This window comes from Elephantulus edwardii, unplaced genomic scaffold (assembly GCF_000299155.1).
Source record: "Elephantulus edwardii isolate Elephantulus edwardi_28Jun2011 unplaced genomic scaffold, EleEdw1.0 scaffold00040, whole genome shotgun sequence".
Lineage (NCBI taxonomy): Eukaryota > Metazoa > Chordata > Mammalia > Macroscelidea > Macroscelididae > Elephantulus > Elephantulus edwardii.
The window spans coordinates 8,516,841-8,541,710 of record NW_006399790.1 but is presented as its reverse complement, the minus strand read 5'-3'; the positions used below and the strand labels follow the sequence as shown (position 1 = coordinate 8,541,710).

The 24,870-nt window shown below is 38.6% G+C and overlaps 1 protein-coding gene across 1 annotated transcript in view; it reads right to left on the bottom strand.

Moving 5' to 3' along the window:
- LOC102861291 (interleukin-1 receptor accessory protein-like 1-like) overlaps positions 1-24,870 on the bottom strand; it is a 1,697,309-nt gene that overhangs the window by 393,697 nt on the left and 1,278,742 nt on the right. Inside the window, exon 6 of the mRNA XM_006885045.1 lies at positions 17,570-17,644. Coding sequence (XP_006885107.1) covers positions 17,570-17,644 — 75 coding nt within the window. The remainder of the gene's footprint in view (positions 1-17,569; positions 17,645-24,870) is intronic.

The following is a 24,870-nucleotide window of genomic DNA, read 5'->3' as shown; positions in this document are numbered from 1 at the left end:
GTAGTTGTTCTGCTAAGATTCTCTTGTTTAATTTATCTCCTGTTACTTGGAGGCATTACTCCCATACTGTATTGAGTAGCAAATCTTATCAAACAGCAGTGATTGTAGCATTTAGATGCTAGACAAAAGGTTATTGGTTCAAGCCCTCTAAATGCTCTTTAGGAGAGAGATGAGGAAGTCTGCTACTGTAAATATTTGGAAATTGCATAGGGCAATTCTGCTGTGCCCTAAACAGTCACTGTGTGTTGGAATTCAGTGTGTTTGGGTTTTGGTTTGGAGTAAAAATATACTGTATGTAGAGGAAATGTACATACACATGTACTATACAATGGATAGGTTAAAAATAAGGAACTCATGAAATATTATGCAAAATGGGTGACCATGGAGTACATTATACTAAATATTTGAGTCACAAAAAGACAAATATGGCATAATGCCACTGTTATAGAACAAGATTAAGATAGAGGTTGGGGGAAACTAAGAAAAGAGGGGATAAATAGTGTGCACAGCATTGACACAGACAAGGGAAAGAAGTGTGTTAAAGGAATATATGATTAGGTATTATTGGCATAAGAGTCCAGAAGAACGATTGCAGAGTAAAGTGGTTGGGGGGCAGGGAGGACTTTTTCCCAAAGGAAAAAAAAAAGCAAACTGCGCAGAGGGGAGCAGAGAGGAAAATGTGCAACAATGAATGAATGGAAATCCAAGTTCTTTATAAACTTTCATTAAAATCTAAAAAAAAAATAAATGTATACACAACCATGTAAGGTACAAGTATTGATTTCTTTCTGACCTGAGGAAAGAAAAGCAAAGATACGTAGAAACAATTAGTCCAAAGAACTTCTGAGCCACGAGTCCTTTCAATGACTTGAACTCAACTTCAATAACCCTGAGACCAAAACTTGATGGTGACCAATGACCATTCTAAAAGTGATCACCGTAAAAGACTCTGGAATAGGGTGGAGGAAATGTGGAACTCAAGTACATAAAAAAGACCAGAATTACAGAACCTGGTGGGACTCTGGAAACTAAAGCCTTTAGTCACCCTTTAAGTTTGGGATACAGTTTACAACTATGGTTCAACTTTTAGTAAGGGCTGGTCTATAAGTTCTATAAAGCAGGTAAATGGTAATACCAGGGAGGCACTCTTTAAAATAATCAACCATGTCCACTCAAAAAAAAAACCCAGCTTTTGTGCAAGGATAAAATTCTGAAAGCAGGAAGGAGTAGGGCAGAAATATTAATGGAAATGTGAATTTCAGGGAGGAAGTAAGGAAAGTGTGGTTACATGAGGGGTATTGTAATGTATGTTACAAAACAAACTGGGTAGGAATGATTGAATGAAAAGCAATCTGTTTTGTCAAATTTCATTCAAATTATATAAAGGAAATATTTCATTAATTAAAAATAGTTGTATCCTTTAAAACCCAGTGAGGGTCACTATAGGGAGAGATGAAATTGATGTCAGTGAGTTTTAGTTTCCTCATCAACTTGAAAGCTTCTCTCAAACTCATCTTACAGAGAAAGTGGAAGTAGAAAGTTTCTTCTGACTCTGTCATTGGGCCAATTACGTCAAGAAAATAATTTTGAAATCTAAAATGGAGCATTATTCTTTATCAAAATTTTTCTTCCTAGATTTTTTGTACAATATTATAGCTATATTTTGTGAATTTTACAAAACTTTTTTTTAAAAAAGGTGTTTATGAGAAAGCAGTGTTGGGCATAAATGTGATTGTTTTGGAAAGACGCTTCATGAGAATTTGCTGAGGGTCTCCAGTTTAAAAATTTGGAGACTCTGTGCATTAATTGCCTATGTTTTGAGCCAAATATTTAAGCACATCTTAGAACCTCATGCAAAAATTAACAGATTAAATTGCATTGTATATACTTTTATAACAAATGGAAATTGTTATTAACTATATATATTCATATGTTGTTGTTGTTAAATCACCTGTAACCCATAGCGACCCTATGTATAGCAGCTCTGAAGCCTGCCCTGTTTTGAGCCATTCTCCCTGAATCTGACACACCAATCTCCATTGCCCTAGTTATTGTATCAATCTCTTTTGTGCCATCCCTCCTTTTCCTGTGCCAAAAGTATGTGAGCCAGAGCCTCAAAATCCAGCCTGCCAGGAAAAACTAAGACAAAAATAAGGGATCATCAGGAAAAGCAGGGCAATGGTGGGCATAGTTTAGTGTTTATTAACTTTATGAAATATAATGAGTGGTAATAATTGTATGGAACACAATGTGAATGAAGGATAATGTGAAACACAGTGTATAGAAACTTTGTAAGCAAATCAATATAAAATAAAAATATTTCTTAAAAGGTATCAGCAGAGTGATGCAATGAGACGTGTCATATAACTTCCTAAAGAATCTAAATATTATACAATCTCTTTAAACTTGAAAACAATAATTGTCCTTCTAGTGTTAACTATGATAAAACAAATGACACCATAGGAAGTAAATTTGTTAATACATTTCAATAAAACCAAGACAGACTCATCACATAGAATAATGGGCATCAAACGACATCCCTGATTAAAAGAAACTATTTTTGTCATAATTGAGCATAAGTTCTTCTAGTGACAGAAATATTCTACCCTCCCTTATCAGTTATCAAAGAGTTAGATTAAAAGTAAATACTGTGGAAGTGCTGCTGGTGGATAAAATAGGGTATTTCCTTCAGGGATGTAAATATTGACACTAGGGACATCAGTATTTCACTGGTAGACATGGAGAAATCACATGAAGTGATGAGTAGAAGAATTTCAACCTGAGTGAGGGAGAAATACCATTTAGAGTTACGTACTGATGAACTTCATGTTTATCATGATGTACTGATGAAAATGTGAAAGTCTTTACTAAAAAGTTATTGGAGTGATTACTATAAGAAGATCCTTAGAAATTGTCAAATTTATTTGGAGAGGCAACAGACCCCGAAAAACCAAAATACTTCTGAGAAACAAAAATGAGGTAGGAGGCATTAGCCCCTGATCTCAAAACCTACTACACAGCAGTAGTAATCAAAACAGCATGGTACTAGTACAATGGCAAGCACATAGACCAATGGAACAGAATTGAGAACCCAGAAATAGACTCAGCTATCTATGGTCAGCTTACATTCGACAAGGATAGAAAAGCTATCAAAAGGGGAAATGACAACCTCTTCAACAAATGGTGCTGGCAAAACTGGACTTTTACCTGTAGAAAGCTGAAACAGGATCCACCTCTCACACAATATGCAAAAATCAACTCAAGGTGAATCAGAGTCTTGGGAGTAAAGCCCCAAACCATAAAGTTCCTAAGAGACAAACTGGGATCAACCTTAGAAGCCCTATAAAAAGACTGCCAAACACAGCCAGAAATGCACAATCTGAAGTGGGACCTTCTAAAGATTAAATCCCTGTGTGCATCAAAATATTTTCCCAACAGGATGAAAAGAGAACATACCAACTGGGAGCAAACATTTGGTAATACCAACCCAGACAAGAGTCTTAGGACCAAGCTTGCAGAATACTCCTGGGCCTCCACAAGAAAAAGACTGATAACCAATTACTAAATGGGCAAAAGACATGGAAAGACTTTTCAAATAGACACATGAAGAAATGCTCAAAATCACTGGCAATATGGAAGATGCAAATCAAAACCACAGTGAGATACCATTTCACTCCAGTAGCAGTGGCAAAGTTTACTAGGACAGCAATGCTGGAAAGGATATGGCAAGATAGGAACTCTTTAAACATTGTTGGTGGGATTGTAAAATGGTACAACCATTCTGGAAGGCAGTTTGGCATTTTGTCAAAAGCTGAACATAGAAATTCCATATGATCTAGCTATAGCACAGCTTGGAATATACCCTGAAAAAAAGAACTGAGGCTCAGAGACTTGTACACCAATGTTCATAGCAGCATTATTCACCACCACAAGAACATGGAAACAGCCCAAACGTGCAACCACAATGAATCATTTGATAAATTATGGTACATTCACACAATGGTATACAATGCAGCACACAGGAGCAAAGATTTTGTAAATTATTACCTAACTTGGGAGGGACTGGAGAGCATTATGCTGAGTGAACTAACTCAGTCCCACAAAGACAAATATTGTATAAAACCATTATTGTAGAATGAGTATGAAGATCCAGGGGGGGTGGGGAGTGGAAGCAGAGGGAAGAGGATGTGTGGGGCTGCGAATGAATCATGGAGTTGTACAATTTGATGGATGAGGGTGAGGGAAATTGGAATAATCTGGTCTGAAAAACCAATGTATTCAAATGTTGTAAATAAACTAGGATAAAGAAAAAAATCCTTACACAAAATCACTCACTATAGGATTTCTTTTGATATATATTTCCCCTGTGCATGCATTTCTGTTGATCTTTAGCTGCTCAAGAGACTGGGGGACAAAGTTTCTTAAAAGCTGATGTGTTAAGCCACTGCTAATTAAAGATCAATCAAATATGAAGGGACCACTTCTTTGAAATTAATTTACCTACAACTCCATGGGAGCATATTAAGTTGGTAGGCTACATTACGACTGGAATGCTAAGTGTTTTAACATTAAACTGTTTGACATTAACATACTGGCATTCTCTTTTCTCCTAATCTTATTCAAACTCAGTTTCTTTTTCATGAAGAGTTGGGAAGAATTTTGGAATGCTCCGTTATTTAGCCAAAATTTAAAGGGAAATGTATGGATGAACATCTCTCTGTATATTCAAATCTGAAAAGATTTGGGTCTTTTTTGCTGTTTCTATTTTAATGAACACCAGTCATGTGCCATACTCATTCAGAAACTCCTTTCCATATTTTACATCATAATGTTCTTTGATGAGTCTATTTCTGATAAGTTGGCATTTGCTATCCATATTCAGGAGGGTTTCTTGTTATCATAGGATACTTCCTGCATTTTTTACATGCTAGTAAACTTCAATCATTAAGAATGACTTAGAGATTTTTATGACAACAGTGTTTCTCAGGAGGAAAGCAGTATTTTTCTAGAAAATTAAGGCTACTCTTATGAAAGCCTTCATGAAGAACATGACAATCATAATAGTTTTACTTTTGTTTTGTAAATTTATTCTCTGTGTTGTTGCCTAAAGAAATAGTACCTGAATATCCTTAGAGGGGTTCTTTGGTGGGGTTGTTTTTTTTTTCTGACACTCTCCTTGATGGTCATTAATCAATTTATATGGCTTATTATTATTGTTAGGTGTTGTCAATTCACCTCTCATTTATAGCAACCCTGGGGGAAAAAAATAGAAGGAAGCCCTGCCTGATCCTGAGCCACTCTCATAGCCTACACTATGCTTTAGCCCACTGTTCCCATCACTGTGTCAATCTATCTCATTGAAGCTTTTCCTCTCTTTAATTAACCCTCTATTTTCCCCAAGTATGGTGTCTTTCTATGTATGACATGTTGTTATGTGCTGTTGAGTCAAATAGTGATCCTATGAACAATAGATCTGAACCCTGTCCTATCCTGTACCATCTTCATCATCTCTGCCATACTTGATCCCATTGATGTAGTCATTGTGGCAATCGATCTCATTGAGGGTCTTCCTTTCTCCTAGGTTCACCCTCTACCTTTCCAAGCATGATATCCCTCTCCAAGGACAGGTCCCTCCTAATAACATGCTTAAAGCATGTAAGGTGAAACTTCATCTTCCTTGCCTCCAACGAGGACTGTGGCTGCTCCTTGTCCAAGATACATCTGTCTGTCCTTTTGGCAATCCATGGAAATTCAGTACCATTTTCCAACACCACAACTCAAAGATATCAATTCTTGGAAACCACTGAATCTTGTTAATGAATAAGGTCATCCTTATTAATTGTCCAGCTTTCAAAAACATATCAAGTGATAGAAACGAGCATGGCTTTAATCAGGTATAACTTAATCTTCAAAATTACCACATTGCTCCTCGGTAATTTGGAAAGGTCTCTGACAGCTGACTTGCCAATGCTGTATATTTCCGATCTCCTGCCTGCTGGTACCAAGGGTATTTATTGTGGATCCAAGCAACATGAAATCATTGGCAATGTCAATGTTTTCTCCATCTACCATGATGTTGCCTACTGACCCCATAATGAGGATTTTTGGCTTCTTGACGTTGAGATGTAATCCATATTGATGGCTGTAGTCTCTGATCTTCTGTAGCAAGTGGTTCAAGTTCTACTAATTTTGAACAAACAAGATCATGTCATCAGCATAGCTCAGGTTGGTGATAAGTCTTCCTCCTATCCTATTGCCACATTTTTCTTCATAAAGTCCAGCCTTTCAAATTCTTGCTAAATAAACATTAAATAGGTAGGGAGAAAGGATACGACTTTAACACACACTTTTCCTAATTTTTAAACCACATAGTGTTGTCTTGCTCTGTTCGAAAAATAACTTCCTGGTCTAGGTATAGGTTTCGCATGAGCACAATCAAGTGTTTCAAGATTCCCAGTCTTCTCAATGTTAGCCACAGTTTATTATTATCCACACAGTTAAATGCCTTGGCATAGCCAAGAAAACAGACATTGTTCTGGTGTTTTATGCTTTTCGACAAGATCCATATGACATCAGCAGTAATACCCATGAAATGTTTTTTTGTTAGCATTTTTAAGTGAGGATGGGGGTAAATTTCTTCTGCTCGAACGACGTACTTCATGCAATTAAATATATACTTGTTGAAGAAATAAGAATTCTATAATCAATAATTATGTGTTACCTCAGTAAATAGGACGTTCTGGTGGCTTAGTCCTTAGGGAGTTAAACTGTTAACCTAAAGGTGACTTTCTCTCTGGTGGTTCAAAAGATGGTCAATCTCTCCCATAATATTTACAGGCTTGGAAACCTAATGGAGGTACAGCTACGAGGCAGTAATGACTTGGCAGCAATGACTCGGCACCAATGAGTGAGTGAGTAAATGACATAAAAGTAAATTCTATATACTATCATACTTTGGGCATGTTGCTAGGAGGGGCTATTCTGTGGAGAAGGACAGAATGCTGGAAAGGGCAGAGGGTCGGTGGAGGAGAGGAAGGACCCTCAACCAGGTGAACTGACCTGGTGACTGCCACAGTGGGCTCTTGTGAGTCAGGAAGTGTGAGGATGGCGCAGGACAGGACTGGGTTCTGAGCTTTTGTTGATAGGGTTGCTATGAGTTGTGCTCGACTCGACGGCACCTAACAATAACAACAGCATGCAATACCATGGTTTTAGTAAAGTGAGCGTTGATTATTCAAGGTCACAGAAGTAGATTGTTAGATGTACCTCACATGAATGCCTGAACTTGGAGATTCTACCGTATGTTGCCTTTTTATTATAATCATAATAATGATAATTATAATATGATGATGATTTGCATGTTCTTGTTAATTCTGTGACATTGTAAAAGTCATGTAGCCATATTTGGTCTTCATTTTCTCACCAGTAAAATTAGGTTGATTACATTTTAAACATTTGCTCCTAATCTTCCCAAATCTAAGATTGTTTTAGGGGGAAAGGGGAGGGAATATGAATAGGGCCAAGTAAAGTAACAAGTAAAGTAGTACACTCCATACTGTGGCACTGAAATATTCTGCATAAAAGCCATCCATGTCAGTGTCCAGTAAGAGAACAAGAGCAGGCGGTGGGGGCTTTCATTGCACTCTGTCCATGCATTGGTTTTGTAACAATACTCTTCCTTGGGTCTTTGCTTTCTTTTCATCAGATCTTCCTTCTGATTTTTCCCCAGTTTTTGTTATTATATGCTGTTGATTCGTCTGCGACTCATAGCAACGCTATGTACAATAGCCGTAAACTCTGCTCTATCCTGTTCCAATCTCACTGTCTCCGACACACCCATCCTGATTACCCCAGTCACTGAATCAATCCACCTCATAAAGGGCCTTCCTCTCCTGCACTGCTCCTCCACCTTCCCAAGCATGACATCCGTCTCCAAGCTTTTATGTCCAGAAGTAAGAAAAAAAAAAGGCCTCACTTACAGGATCACTACTCAGTTTTTAGAATATTTTAACAAGTACTTTAACTGACTTCTAAACTTTAAGATCTCAGCAGTCCACAAGAGCTGTTCTAACCTCCACGCCCGTCTCCATGAGGGTTCAAGCACAAGGCCTTGAGCATTTGACAGTGGCGAAAGAAGTTCAACTTCTGTGCTTAGGTAGCAGATTTAACAGTAAATGTGCAGAGCTGCATTTCATTCCAGCGCAGCCCTTCTTCTCGCTGGCACCACAAAAGTGACTCTGAATTAGAGAATATGCAAAATTCAAGAAGTTAAGCAAATAAATAATAATAGGGAGCTCCAGTGGCCTAGTGGTGAGGAGTTACCCCACCAACTCGAAGGCATGTAGTTTGAGGCCACCAGATGTTCAGAAGGAGAAGTCTGTTCAGTCTTCTCCCATGCAGTTTACCACCTCTGAAAATTCACTGGAGGGTCATCTATGGGTCGGTTCTGCCTCAACAGTATGCATACTAATACTAGATGGTTTATTTTTTAAAAAATTATGATTTGTTTAATGATACACATTATCTGAAATACTGCTGTGTCAAGCATGGCTTTTAAGGTGACAATCACAATTTTTAAGGCACTCTTTGGACTAAAACGAAAGACCCTGGACTACAACATCTGTCAAGAGTTTTCACTTTCACTTTTCCTGGTATGACACATTTCAGTTGAGGAGAATTGAATGCCATCAGTTTAAATAATTAGAATACAAAATTGTGGGGAAGCTCTGGTGGCCTAGTGGCAAGGAGCTGCAACTACAATCCCAGAGGCACAGGGTTCGAATCCACCAGATGCTCTGCTCTGCTGGGAAAGGAGGGACAGTCTCCTCCTGTACCAGTCAAATCTGATTTGACAGTACACACACACAAAATCAATAAAATTTTTTAAAAAGAATACAAAATAGTATTTGTCTTTACTTGTTTTAATGAAGGGAGCTCTGGTAGAGGGTGAAGCCAGGCTGCTCCTTGGAGTCAAGGATTCTGAGGCTTTGTCTGACATACTCTGGGCTTGTTGCAAGGACGACCAGTCCATGGAGAGGGACATCATGCTTGGGAGGGTGGAGGGATGAAGAAAAAGAGGGATACAATTGATAAAATGTATTGATACAGTGACTGGGGTAATGAGGGGAGGTGTGTCAGAAACAGTAAAGTTGGCCCAGGATAGAACAGGTTTCAGAGCTATTGTACAGAGGGTCGCTATGAGTCACAATTGACTCAATGGCACGTAGCAACTACAAACTACAACTGAGGGTATAATCCATAGAGTTTTCACTGTTCACCCAAAGGCAGTGACTGACTGCTGGTTCAAATCAACCCGCAGCTCTGCAAGACAGAGATGGGCAATCTCCCCCTTTGCTATGTACAGCCTACCTGCTGAAGGATTAGCTATTAGTGGATTCTGATTTGGTGGCAATGAGTTGTTTTGTTTTAAATAAGGTGTGTATTTGTACAGAATATCAAATGTGTGTTTTAAAAGGCTTTGGTGTGCTCTGCATGTCTTTTTTAAAGGATGAGAAAATGTAACATTTTTTCCTCAAAACCCTGTATTTCTAAGACAATTGTTTTTCTGCCACAGTATAAAAGGAAGTTTTATGGTTCTCTCATTTGAGATTGTTAGTATCAATGTTCTGTGCATTCCCTGTGGAACTGAAAAAAACCAATCAACAGCACTATATTTTCTTGAAGACAACCAGAGATAATGGGGGGGGGGGGTGGAAGTCAACGCCAGCTTTCCCATCTTTGAGAGTGGAGGTCGTGTTTGTATCACCTGCAGAACTGAATGAACCTAGAACTCTACAGAACTCTTAGAACCTAGAGTACACTATGCCACCTTAAGAACTGGATGAAAAAATCAACACCTGCACTGTTTAGTTTCTATACAGGGGAAACAATTCACTATTAGAAGGAAAGGAAAAAGGTTTCCAAAGATCAGTAAAGGGAGCTCTGGTGGCCTAGTGTTTAGAAACTGTGCTGCAATTTTAAAGGAATACAGTTTAAATTCACAAGCTGTTTTGTGGAGAAGGATGGACAATCTCCTCTTGTGTGATTCACTGCCTTTGAAAACCTACTGGAGGGTCAGCTGTGGGTCAGTTGCAACTCGATGGTACACAAGATGATGACTAGCAAAATAGAAAGTGTTCAGGAAAATGTATGCTTTGTTTTAAGAAAATAATTATTAATACAATATATAAACCTATATAGGAAATGCTAGAGGGAGGTTTTAAACATGTGCCATAAAATCCTTCACTGCAGGGTCTTATTTGATGAAAAATCAGCTGCCCTATTTGGAATAGAACATGTTCTAAGAACAATACATTGGTGTGTAAATTTCCAGAACATAAAATTATTTTGCAAACATAATAAACTGTTACCACTTTCATGGCAAGGTATCTTCCTCTAGAAATATCAGTCAACATCTATTATATAATATGTGGCTAGTTTTCCTTGGATCTACCTGAAACTTGAGATTTTACAGACTATGCCATGGTATAATAAGGCAGGTTAGGATAGCTAATTTCTAGTGTGTTAGTTTGTCTATGTTGTTATGTATCATCTAGTTGAAAACAACTCATAGTTGACCTTCCAGTGGATTTTGATAGGTAGTAAATCTCACCATGGAGCAGCTGGTGGATTCAAATCAGCAGTCTATAGACTATGTTAGTTTACAATCACCAATACAAAGTTACACGTATGCATGATCCATTAACAGCCCAGATGCTTTTAAATGGTATCATTGTCTTCAAGTTCTTTCCTCTAGATATTGGCATCTTTAAATTCTTGTCAATCGCAGAGGATCACTAAGACTTTGTTTCCCCCCTTCCCTTTGCACAAACTCTTAACAATATAACCTAATTAGAAATAAATAAATAAATGCACTGGTAAGAGTTTATTCAGTTGTGTGTCCTCCATATTTTCTCAGATGTGGATTCTTCTGACAAGTGTGTGATTTTTATCACACACTTCTACAGGCACACATTCCATTTACCCAGCCTTTATCACAGGCTCACTTTGTGCTTGATTTTAAAAACACAGAATCTACTGGAAAATGTCAGTTGAGCATCTGGCTGATGGAGAGAAAGAAAAGGATAAGGACTGAAAGTGTGCAATTTGATTTCTGTGTTTGTTAACTATAGCCTCTTAGCTGAATTGATAAAGACATCACGCGTGGAAGGGGAGATGGGTTGGGTAAGATGGATTGACACAGTGTCTGTAGCAATGGGGCCAGGTGTGTCAGAAACGGTGCTATTAGCTCAGGAAAGGGCAAGGTTCATAGCCATTGTTCAGAGGGTCACCATGAATGTTAGTCACCTTGACAGCATGCAACAACAAATGTGGATTATGCTCCAGACACACACACACACAGAGAGAGAGAGAGAGAGAGAGAGAACGAACACACTTCATGAATGAGGAAAAGAGAGGGCGAAGTGATTTTGATGTCCAAGGAAGGAGATCTTTCCTTTCAAGGACTCTGTTATAAAAGATACCTTTGTATCATTTTGTTGAAGATTAACAAGTAGTTATACCCCTGACTGCTGAAAGTGTGGTGAAATAGTTACTGCTATATAAGTATAGTAAGAGTTTGCATATGTTTTTTATTAAGAAATCTGGAAATATAAAATAAGGGTTTTCTTTTTTAAAAAAATCTGAAAATCTATAGCTAGATACCATAATAAAGTGATTTCTTCTTCAGTAGCATTTTATATATCTGTTCTGTGGAGATAATAAAAAAAGACACAAAGATAAGCAAAATTATATTTTTTAATGTTTATCATATTATATGTGGTGACAAATGTTAGTTAAACTGGAATTTATAGAAATAGATATGAGGTTACAGGACCTTCACATGAATAGCCCATAGCCACTAAAAAGGATTTTTTTTTCCTGAAAATACTTAGTACAAGCAGAAAGGGATTACAATGTAAAATGTAAGAAATAAGATCCTTCTCTGTGTTTTCCCCAAATTCCTTTAACAAATTTGGATAGTTTTTTTAAAAGAAAGTAACACTCTAGAAACCAAAATTTACAAGATACCTATATCTTCCAAGCTTGGAAGCAGGAGTGGTATCCACTTCTACAATAACTTGCCTCTGGAAAACCTATTAATCTGGAGAAAGGATGAAAGTCATACAGGAAGTGTCCAGGACTTCGTTCATAGGGTCGCTATGAGTTGCCTGCAACTTGACGGCACTTAACAACAACCACCACCTGTATCTTGCTGAATATTTTAGGATATTTGGAAAATACACAAGTTGGAAAGTACATAAAGTGTCAAGGACAAGATGGAAAGCTATTCTCTGAAGGCTCAAGAGCAATGGATTATACCAGCTTCTGCTCTGGAAGTTTTGGGAAGTAGGCTCTTGGCGTTACCTTTGGCAAGTCACCTTCTGATTGGTATCTGCAGGGCTCAGGTTCAGCAAGACAATGGTATCTGCCTTTTGACTCCCTTGACGACATCCAGTAGAAAGGATGAAGTCAGGCTCAACTCCCTGATTGATCATCAAAATAGTACAGCTGAGGCGGGTGAGGGAAATGTAAAGGAACGGGTGTGAAAAACAATGTATTCAATTTCTGCAAATTAACTAGTAAAATGAAAAAAAAAAAGTACAGCATGGCTGCTCCTAGGCTTTGTGCCCAATAAAATATTTTCCATATATTTGCCACTGTTTGAATGCTACTTAGAACAAAGTTCGTTCTTTATTTTGGCCTTTAGAAATAGCACACAGGAGTTAATTAAAGTAAAAATGCTAGGCTGTGACTCCATATTGATGGAAATTCTAATTTACCAACTTACATATTGTATGTAATTTTTTTCCTAAAATACTGTGTTGTGCTTTTTGGGTTGTTAGGGTTCCTCTACCCCTTTTCCTTGTAATAAAACAGTTTAGAGAGAAAAATGAAGGAATTGGAAGAGTAGGAGGACACAGGGCACACGAAGGTAGATACGGAATGAGAGGTCTGGGCAGCAAATGACACTCCGTGGTCTTCTCTAAGTTTATTTATAAACTTGCTGCTTTTGTGAATGAACTAGAGCAATGTTGGATTTACTGCTACCTGAGTTACTTGGAAGTGGTTGTAACTTAGGCTGCGTATCCAAGTTAGTCTTGCATAATTCCTCCTGAGTTTTCCTATAACTCACACATTTCTTTTATTAACTTTTGAAATCAACTAAGTCAGAATCCTGAAGTCTTAGCTAATGAAACTGTCGGAGAATCTAACCTACTCTTAAGCGTTATTGTTGCTGTGTACCATCAAGTTGAAACTGACCCATAGCTGATCCTCCAGTGGGTTTTCAGAGGCAGTTAACTGCATGGGAGGAGAGGGCCCATCTTTCTCCTGCAGAGCAGCTGATGGTGGATTCAAACTTGTGTGCCTTTGGGATTACAGTGCAGCTTCTTGCCAGTAGGCCACCAGAGGTACCAAACTCAAAACCTCCTGTTGGGGAGCTCTGGTGGCCTAGTGGTAAGAAGCTGCACTGCAATCCCAGAAGTACACAGTTTGAATCCACCAGATGCTCCACTGGAGAAGGAGGGACAATCTCCTCCTGTGCCAGTTAGATCTGATTTGATGATACACACACACACAAAATGATAAGAATTTTTTTTAAAAAAACAAAACAAAAAACCCCCACTGCTGTTGAATCAACCGTGGATCATAGAAACTATGTTAAGAAAGAGTATAATTGCCAAGTAGAGTCTAAAGTTGTAAATTTTATGGAAATAGACAATTTTATCTTTCTTTCCTGGAGCAGCTGGTGGGTTTGAACAGCCGAACTTTCAGTTAACAGCCAGCCCAACACAACACCAATGGGCTCCTGACTCATAAGAACAGGCATCACTTACAATATCCCCACCACAGACCCAGGCACCTCGGCTTTGTGCCAATCAATCCGCACTCGCTAACTCCCCACTCAGTCTCCTCTTAAGATTTGCTCGCACCTTTTGAGCCTATTGAAATTGACAATAATTTTCAACTTGGAAAGTATACAAGCATTAAATTTCACATGAAATAAAAATAAAGAATATAGTCAAACCAAACCTGCAATAAAGTCCCCCCCCCTTTTTTTTTTTAATCAAGTCTCTTTGGACTCTCCATCAGGCAGGAGACTGCTCATCTCTCTCCCTTGGAGTGGCTGATGGAGTTAAACTGCTGAGCCCCTGATTAATAGCCTGATACATTATGCAGTCACCACCAGGGTTCCTTACTCTACTAAGGACTGCCAAAAACACGAGGAGACACTCGAACATGGAGACGCAAACCTGGTAACGAGACACACCAAGTACTGTAAGGAGCTCTGGTGGCCTAGTGTTAAGAAACCCCACTATATTCCTAAAGGCACACAGTTCCAATCCACCAGTTGCTCCACAGGAGAAGGATGGGCATTCTCTTCCTGTGCATTTTAATGCCTCTGAAAACTCGCTGGAGGGTCAGCTATGGGTAAGTTCGGTTCCGACTCGATGGCACATAACAAAAATAAGATGTTGTAGAAAAGATAGACACAGAAAACAAAGGAGCCATGAACCTTTTGCTTAACAGTACATTATACATTGTACCACCAAGGCTCCTTAAATATTGCTATTGTTTGCTGACAGCTTGGAACCAAGTCATAACTGACCCTCCAGTAGGTTTTCAGAAGCTGTAAATCTCACAGGGGTGGGATGGGGGTGAGGAGACTGCCTGCATTTCTCCCACTGAGCAATTGGTAGATTTGAATTCTGTACCTTTGGGCTGGCAGCGAAGCTCCTTATCACTACCCCACCAGAGCTCCCTTATGTATATATTACAGTTAGGAAGTCTAGTTTAGGCATAAGCTTGGTTATTTATATTGACTTCAAGTCATTTCTATTTTTATGTCCCCCTTTTTGATAAGCTAACCTCTTCTAACTGCACAAACAACACTAGCATGGTGGTTCTTTCAAATCAACTGTTCTATAGCTCAAGGATGAAGGTTGCATTTCTTTAGCCAGTCAATGAGTTATCCTCTCCTATGAGAACTGCAATCAGGAAAATTTAAAAAAATAAATTCTTGTTGTTGTTGTTATGTGCCGTCGAATCGCTTGCGACTCATAGCGACCTCATGTGCAACAGCCTTAAACTCTGCTCTGTCCTGTGCCAATTGCACTTTCTCTGACACTCTTATCCCAAATCACAGAATCAATCCACCTCATAGAGGGCCTTCCCCTCCTGCACCATCCCTCCACCCTCCCAAGCATGATGTCCTTCTCCAAGGATTGGTCTCTCTTTACAGCATGTCCAAAGTATGTTCAATGGAGCATCAGTATCCTTGCGTCTAAGGAGCCACCTGGTTTAATCCTTTCCAGGATGAATCTGTTTGTTTTCCTAGCAGTCCACGGTATTCTCACTACTCTTCTCCAGCACCACACTCAAAGGCATCAATTCTCCTTCTATCCTTCTTAGTCATTGTTTAAAAGGATTTAAAGCCCAGTTGGATGTCTCTAGTTTACTGAGTAGGTAAATGGAATTCCTCTTCCTTTTGGGATTGATAGTAAAGAAGTTGAGTATTTCCTGGGGCATTTTGAGAGCTTGTTTGGAGTTTACAGCAGGGGAGCACAGCTACTTGTGTACTCTTGACCAAAGAACAGTCCTCCTCCTATTGGGGAATGGTCTTCCCCTTCAACTCGCACTCGCACATGAAATGATGAGAGAAGAAGGGGGCACTCGCCTAGCCAGCCAGATCAGCTGAATCAACCCTGGCGATCAATGGGTTGACAGATGTCGCAGCCAGATAGCCCTCAAATTTTCCTGGCGTATTTTCATACAGATTCGAATTTCTACAAATAAATATACAGTCAAGCCTTTCAATTTGCATAGGAAATTCTCATAATAGACACTCGGTTTAAGTAAGTCTCTACAATTTTGTTCAAAAATAGTACTATTTCTTTAGAAAAGTAAAGTTTCTTTAGAAAAACACCACAAATTATTCCACTTTGAAGAAAGCACTAATAGAAGGTAGAAAACAAACTGCTTTATTCCTAATTCAGGGACAATGAAAAAGTTAGCCAATGGGCAATCATAAATCATAAAATTCTTGTAATTATATTGTCAAATAAAGAGATACAATTAATTTCATGTTCCCTGTGTTCACTGCAGATAACGGGTATCATAAACTCCCTCTTCTCTGGCTCAAGATGTTTATAGTTTTGCATAACTACTTAGAAACACATAGGACTAGAAGTTATTGAAACGTCGACACAAGAATGGTCACTTACTTGAATTTATATTTCACGAGTCCTTTAGAAAGTAGCAGTAAAAGATAATATACCTTGCTATGTACCACAGCACAAGTAAACAGCTTGATATCATTTTAGCATTTGTTTTGTACACAGAATTACATCAATAATACTTGAGAAGTCCTCCATCTCACAATAATGACATTTATAGTAACTCATGTCTGTCTATGACATTAATTAAAAAGGCTTAAATTTATCATCAGCGCATCCTGCATATGGTCATGCTTCAACTTCAGGAAATAGAAATATTTTCTGTGGTACCAATCCATATAGACTACAACAATTGTATAGGTTCCCCAAACCATCAGACCATCTTTTTGTATTTTAATTTTATTTTTATGTTATTTACATCTGTAAGCTTTATTTGGAAATTGTATTTACAATTTTGACCCAAATTCTTACTCGAGGTAATATACTAATAACAATAGAAATTTAGGTTATAGGGTACTTATTCTATTTTGGTTGAATAAAGTAGACACAGTCTCATTCTCAAATGGTAAATAAAAGAATTCTTTCATAAACATGATCATAACATACTTAAATAATACTTATGATAAACTTGGAAAACAAGTTGTTTTGAGTCGTTGGTATAAAGTATGCATGCACACTATATGTGAAATGAAATAAACCTTAAAATGGAATGAAATGCACCGTATACATTTGTAACAAAGAAGGCAATCCTCCATAATTTGGTACAAATTAATCTAGTTAAATCAGGTTCAGAAACTCTAGACGTCTCTAAAATAATTATACTAGACCACAGATTTGTGGACAACTGAGTTTTTTAAGGAAGTATGTTTTGTCTCTGGTTCCTTGTCCTCAAACTTCTCAGTCCCTCAACCAAAAGACAGCTACATTTTATTAATGTGTTGCCCACAACATAGGTAGCATACTACTCATTATATCAGGTTAGATGAAACACTTTTAAACTGTAATGATGATTCATTATAATAGCTTTTTATCCTTTTGACTTTCTGAAATTGCATTTTCATGTATGAATGGATACTATAAATAGTTCCATTTTGCTGTTTTAAAATGGAGTAAGGATTGGTAAGAGAGTAAGGCCACTGCTAAAAGCATCAGCCCATCTCCTTTCTCATCAACCGTCTAAGTCGCACATATACGTGCATATGCCCAGTTTGGTTCTAAAACATCTGCTGCTGGGGTGGAATCGACAATGGTTCTTGGTAATTTCAAATGATGCTTTCATTATATACACAAGTGCTTTGCTCAGAGTATTATGCTGGGTTTTTATCTAGGCTGATTAAATGGAAGAATTATATTGAGAAAAGTGCATTAACTAGAATTAAGGAATTACTCACCCAGCTGGGTCTCCTGAATTGTCAGTTTACTTTCCACAGGATACAGAAGCTTGGGTGGCTTATCAGTCAGAGGGGCTGAAAAAGAAGAATACAGAGACTTATTGTTATGCTCCATGGATTGAAGGATAGAACACAGTTTCTCTTCTGAAATATTTTTCATTCCCAAAGTAGTGTGTCAAAGCGCTCTACCAAGAAATAACTTACATATTATGGGAAGTACCTTCCAGCAAGCTGAAAAGCTATTACTGTGGATAAGTTAAAATATAATACTTCCAAACTGAAAGTCGCATGAAACTGTTGAATAACAGGATCAGGATTGGTCAATCTTTACCAACATATGACTCTGCCTCACCACACATTTTCAGTTTGTACCATGTTTTTCCTTTGAAGGGATGCCCTATATTTTCTCTGTGCTAATGAAAAGCAAAACTAAAACCAAAATCACTCTTGTCCAGTTGATTCTAACTCATGGTGACTCTGTAAGCCAGAGCAGAACTATATCATGGGCTTTCCAAGTCTGAAAATCTTTACAGAAGCAGATGCCTAGTCTCTCCAGCAGTGAGTTCAAACCACTGACCTTTTAGTTAGCCAAGTGTTTGAAATATAGTTTCACCAAGGTTACTGCACATTGATGGAGGTTTGGAATATCAAAATGAACCCCTTCTCTTGAATGACTACATTTTTTTTTACTATAATCTAATGTCGTGGTGGTGGTGTTGAGAGAGTTCTGGTAGATTAGTGGTAAGGAGCTGCCAATGTAAAAAGTGCACAGTTCAAATCCACCAGCTGCTCCATGGGAGCAAGATGGGCAGTCAACTTCCATATGATTTACTGCCTCTGAAAACCTGCTGGAGCATCAGCTACAGGTTGGTTCCAACTTGACAGTACACAACAATAGCAACACTGTTATTGTTAGGGATCTCTGGTGGCTTAGTGGGAAGAGAGTTGGGCTGCCAAGCCAGAAACACGTGGTTCGAATCCATCAGCTGCTCCGTGGAAGAAAAATGGGCAACCGTTTCCCATGGGATTTAAGGGTCAACTATGAGTGAATTCTGAGTCAAGGACACATAACATAGGCAAATGTCCTAGAGTCAACTGTGACCCAGAGAAAGCTAATGTAGGATAGAAACTTTGTCTAATTCTTCATGATGCTCAGTCTCCACTGTGCTTAAATCCACTGTTGGAATAACTGTGTGAATCCATTTTGTTGTGATTTCCTCTGCTGATTTCTCTTTCTAAGGAGTGGTCCCGGTCTGATAACGTGCATAGTTAAAAATAAAATATACTGGGTCAATTCTGCTCCTTTGGTTTAGTGGTCTAGGATCTGAGATAGAAAGATCATCTGGCTTGCCAAAGGGGGACAGCTAGGGCTCTTGCCTCCCAAGTCTTATGTGCACCTTAAAAATTAAGGGGGAAAAGCCCAGCCTGGAGATGCCCCTCAAAAAGTGCATAATCTATTAGGACAACAAGAGGAAAGACATACACCTAAGTAATCATACGCAGTGCTCTTTCAGAGCAAGCTACCATATCGACATGTCATCTCTTGTTTTTATGCTATGGTGACCATAACTTATTGTAAGATTCCCCTGCCAAATGAACCTTGCCAAAAGTGAATGGAAGGTGCCACCTGAAAAACTGATTTGATGAGATTATTGGCAAAATGACCATGAAAACGGGATCCCCACGGCAGCTAAGATGTAGTTCAGCTCCACAAACATTTGAAGAGAATCAATTTTGTGGCCCGGGGTGAAGGAAATGGACTGAATTTTCCACTATTTCAAAGCACATGTTGTTGTGGACTGCAGAGTTGGAACTGACCCATTGCTGACTCTCCAGTTGGTTTTCAAAGACAGCAGAAGGTAGATCTGAACCACAAGCCTTTGGGTTGGCAGTGCAACTCTCTCACACTGTCACTAGAGGTTCCTCAAAGCATGTGGTTCGTGTTTAATATTTACTAGATGAATTGAATTGACAGAGGACAGACCTGAAACATCAAATGCAGGAATGGTAATAACCAATCATGGTGAACAATCACATGAAAACAAAACCCTCTTTATTTTCTGTGTGGCCTAAGGTGACATTGGAAGGAAATTCAACCAAATTACTTAAAAGAAAAAGCAGCATGGTTATTAGCATCAAACCCAGATTAACATTTTATTGTCAAGGAAACAATTTGCCCTTTGGAGACATTTCTAACATCAACACAAGTCATTTCAAGACTGAAGTTAAAAAAGCAAAACAAAAACAAGCCTAACTCATTGCTGATCCTCTAGGAGGTTTTCAAAAGCTATATATTATATGAGAGGAGATTTTCTATCTTTCTCAACATAGCTGGTGGATTATCACTGCTAAAGAGGCACTGCTTTGGGGTCAGCAACCCAACACCCTATGGATTACTTCTCCAGAGACTACAGGAAGTCCTCCAACACAGAGTGATTTTAAATTCCAGAATTTTGTTTCAAAATAATGCAGTTATTATATTAGCAATAGTTGTCTTGCTAATTTTGCACTAGATATAGTTGTGCATCTACCAATAAAAGTATTCACATCTTTGTTTTGTTCCTCAGATCATCTGATTGGCAAAACAGTAAGATTTCCCTTAATATGATATTAATATGTTTCAATTCACAGCCTACAGTTTCGATCAATCAGTAGCTCTTTGGGAGAAAGATGGGCATGATTTACAATCTCTTAAAAACTCAATGGAGGGACAGCTGTGAGTTGGTTCAGACTCTGGTACATGTGAAAAGAGAAAGGGCAGCATGGGAAAGGCCATATCTGACCTCTACTACCTCCATAGGAGGAAACTAGCCCCATCAACAATATCCACAATACAAAACCAATTTCCAGCATATCAGATATGTCTCTCACACTTCCACACCTTTTCCTACTAATTCCAAAACCAATCTTGGTGCTTTATTGGGTCCAAAAACTGTTGCAATAGCTCACAGACCACATGGAACCATACTCAAAATTACGAGGTTTATTAGGGAAATCAAAATCATGTTGAAAGCAGGATATAATAAATCAGTCAAGAGAGTTGCTGAAATGTGCTCACAGGCACCTAAACCTTTAGCCTCATCATTTTAGGCCAGTGTGACAAAGCTCTTAGTCCTGCCTCTCTTTCTCAGTCTTCCAACAAGCTTAGATGAGGGCTCTTAGCCCTGGTACTGTGAGGGTAGCAGTTCCAAGGTCAACTTTGTCTGATGTTAGGTCTCTGGTTCTCTGATTTGGAAAACCCCAAACTGAGAGATAAAGGTTAATCCCAATCTCTACTGCAGTAAATCCCAATTTGAGTGGCACAAGAATCTTTAACCATGCACTTTGCACGCTCTGCTGCTTTGCTGGTGGTGAACTTCCCAAAATGTGCTGCTGGAATCTGGTCCATTTCATGGTGAGATTAGCCAGTCCCTTGGTGAAACTAGTTAATCCCCTTGTGGATAGGATAACACGCCCTATCCATATATCCCTCCTCATCCACATGACAAAGTCAATCAGTGGCTAGGGAAGCCATTTTGAATAATAAACCCTTAACACCAAAGTTGTTGTTGTTATGTGCTGTTGAGTTGACCACCACTCATAGCAACCTTAAGCACAATAGCTCTGAACCATGCTGTATCCTGGGCCAATCTCACTATCTGACAAACCTACTGCCTTTACCCCAGATAGTGTGTCAATCCATCTCATCCAAGGTCTTCCTCTCCTGCGCCATGCCTCCAACCTTCCAATCAGGATGTCCTTCTTCCAGGACTGGTCTCTTGTAGCTACATGCCCAAAATATGTGAGACGGAGCCTCAAAATCCTTGCCTCCAAGGAACAGCTTGGCTTCACTCTCTCCAGAACAGGCCTGTTAGTCCTCTTGGCAGTCCATGGTATGTTCAATACTCTTCTTCAGCCCCGGCATTCAAAGGTGTCAATAATTCTGTCATGCTTGGACACTGTCCAAGTCTCAAGTAAGTGTAAAGATCATGGCCTGGATCAGGTGCACCTTAGTCTCTAGATTGACGACATTACTCTTCAATACTCTGAAGAGAACTCTGAGAGCAGATTTTCCTAGTGCAATTTGTCTTTTGTATTCCTGACTGCTGGTGCCAAGAATGTTGACTGTGGAACCAAGCAAGCTGAAATTGTTAACAATCTCAATCTCTTCTCTCATCTATCATGATGTTGCCAACTGGCCTAGTGGTGAGAATCATTGTCTTTTTGATGTTGCGCTTCAGTCCATATTGAATACTACAGTCCTTGACCTTCCGCAGCAAACACTTCAATTTCTCCTCAGTTTTATCAAGCCAAGTTGGGTCATCTGCATAACATTGGGTGGCTGATGAGTCTTTCTGCAATCCTGATGTTAAATTATTCCTCATAAAGTCCAGCTTCATAAATGATCTGTTCTGCATATAAATTGAATGGGTATGGAGACAGGACACATCCCTGATGCACTCCTTCCTGATTTTGAACCATGCAGTGTTACCTTGCTGTGTTCTGAAGGCTGCTTCCTGATCCAAGTATAAGTTTCACATAAGCACAATCAAATGTTCTGGGATTCTCATTATCCTCAGAGTCAGCCATAATTTGTTGTGATCCTCACAATCAAATTCCTTTGCATAGTCAATGAAACACAGATTGCCATTTTTCTGGTACTCTCTGCTTTCAGCCAAGATCAATCTGACATTTGAGATGATGCCCCTAGTGCCACAGCCTCCTATAAACACACCTTATATTTCTGTAAATTCTCTGTGAATGTTTTGTTCCAGTCATTTTTTGGATGCTCTTTAGCAGGATTTTTCTTGCACGTGGTATTAGTGATATTGTTCAGTAGTACACAACAATCCAGATTTTTCTTCAGAGTAAAAAGGGAGCTTTGCTTCCTAGCTGCTATGTAGAGAAACAGCTATAAGTTGACATGTGTGAAATTGTATTGGGTTTTTTTTAATCAACTGGTGTTCAGATTCCCTACCTATTAAAAATAGAGCTTCTTCCTCCTATCGTTATGTGTGTACAGTTTGGTTATGGAACAGTAAAAGATAAGATCCTAAGTTCCAAAAGCAAAATGACAGCTGATCAAGATAAAGAGGCCAAACATCTTGAGTGTTGCTAATCTTCTTAAAGAGGAGAGGAATGCAAGGCATTTAGAAAGAGTAATCTTTCTCTGTTTTCTAGTAGTTACTGCTCTAAAATTTAATTTTAATACTTCAAGTACTTCTTGATTACTTCCATTCATGCAGTCACAAAGCCTGTTCTTTGAATGTCATAGGAAGTTTTAAAAATGCATTTCAACTTTGCCTTGTCTGATTTTTTTCTTAGAATTAAGTTAGGATAGGAAAGGTCACATGCACAGATACACACACATATACATACATACACACAGTAATCAGTGCACATTTATAACGCTAACCCAATAATTTAGCAGAAGGATACCACACCCTTAAGAGACATCTGGTTGACTCACACTCTCAGAAACAAAGTCCAACTCCATCACCTCATTTGGCTTTTTGTTGCTGATTTGGAGAACTGGAGAAGTTAATCTTAGAAGCAGGAACCTTGCATAATAAATGAGGCCTAATAATATTCCCGTGTAAGTGTTTGTGATCATTAAATAGAATATCATTAAGTGACTGAATATGGTAGGTAAACAAGAAATATATTTTATTTACTTTATTTTACGTTAAGTTTTATTTTAGTATTGTTTGTGTGTGTACTGTCAAATTGGATCTGACTGGTACAGGAGGAGATTGCCCCTCCTTCTCCAGCAGAGCATCTGGTGGATTTGAACTGCATACATCTGGGATTGCAGTACAGCTTCTTGCCACTAGGCCACCAGCGCTCCCTTAAGAAATATATTTTAATGAGAGTGGCATCCACTTCCTAAACAACATGCCTCTGGAAACTCTATGAACTTTGGGGAACAATGATAATTACAGAAAGGCCTCAGGTCTTTTGTTCATAGGGTCGCTATGAGTCATGCTTGACTCAGAGGCAATCAACAACAACGATTGTTCGTTATGGTCACTCAGTTGGAACCAACTCATAGCTAACGCTCCAGCAGATTTTCAGAAGCTGTACATTGTATGGGAGGTTGCACATCTTTCTCGTGTGGATTCATGCCACCTACCTTTGAGTTTGCAGCACAATACTCTACCCTCTAGGCAACTAAAAATTTGGGGAAACAGTATTAACTTTTTGTGTAGTCTGGTGAAGGGCTTTTTGTGTAGTCTGGTGAAGGAATGTATTGCAGTTTGGAAAATAATGAACGGAATGTATAGCCAACAAGCGCAAATCTTGAACTGAATGCTTAAAAGGGGAATTCAGAGCTTGAGCTTAGGACTAGTAATAAGTTACACATTAGTCTTCATAGTAGAGGAATAGATTTTTTTCAAGAATGTAATACAATAAAAATACTTTGAAGACTAAATATATTGGGATCGTGAGGTAAAGGTGAATGAAACAACTTTCAACCTGTATGTAGCTTAAAGTCTAATGAAAGAATTACATTACAGTTAAATAATTCAGTTGTAAGAATTTTGGTGTGGGGTGTGGTTTTTTTTTTTAAATTTTAAATAATGCACCACAAATAATACGTAGTATATCAGAAACAAGTGAGTTCTGGTTGGTTAGTGGTAAGGAATTGCACTGTCGACTCAAAGGCAAGTGATTCATATAAGCGGCTTCACAGGAGAAAGAGAAAAGAGATCTCTGTAAACCCACTGGGAGGTCAGCTATGAGTCCGCTCTGGCTTGATAGTATATAACAAGAAAATATTAGAAACAAAAGAAGAATAAGACATAGTCATGCATAAGGATGTTCACATTTGAAAGTATACACATGGAACTTTGTGTTGAGTACTATTTTCAGGAATAATTCACTACCTCATTTAAATGTAACAATTAAAATGGGCCACGAGAGACTATTTATAGATTTCTAAAACTGTCTATAAAACAGACTTGGAGGCTATCTCACTCACTAATGCATTCCAGTGTACAATTTTGTGTTTATTTGGCTGGAGGGTGTGTGTGTCTACATGTGCTTAATTTCAAAAGATTGACAAGTCTACTTTTTTTAGCAAGCCAAGGAAATTTAGTTTGTCCATAGACCTCCACCCTCTAAATAAGTGGAATAATATTCCAGTCAGTTCTTTAATACATTAATATTAGTCTCTTACAGTGTAACAACTAGAACTCTGGCAGCTTGAATCCACCAGTGGCTCTGAGAAAGAAAGATGGGCGGTCTCCTCCCATGCAATTTATATCCTGAGAAACCTCATGGGGTAGATCAGTGATATGGTGGTAACAACTCAAGGGCAA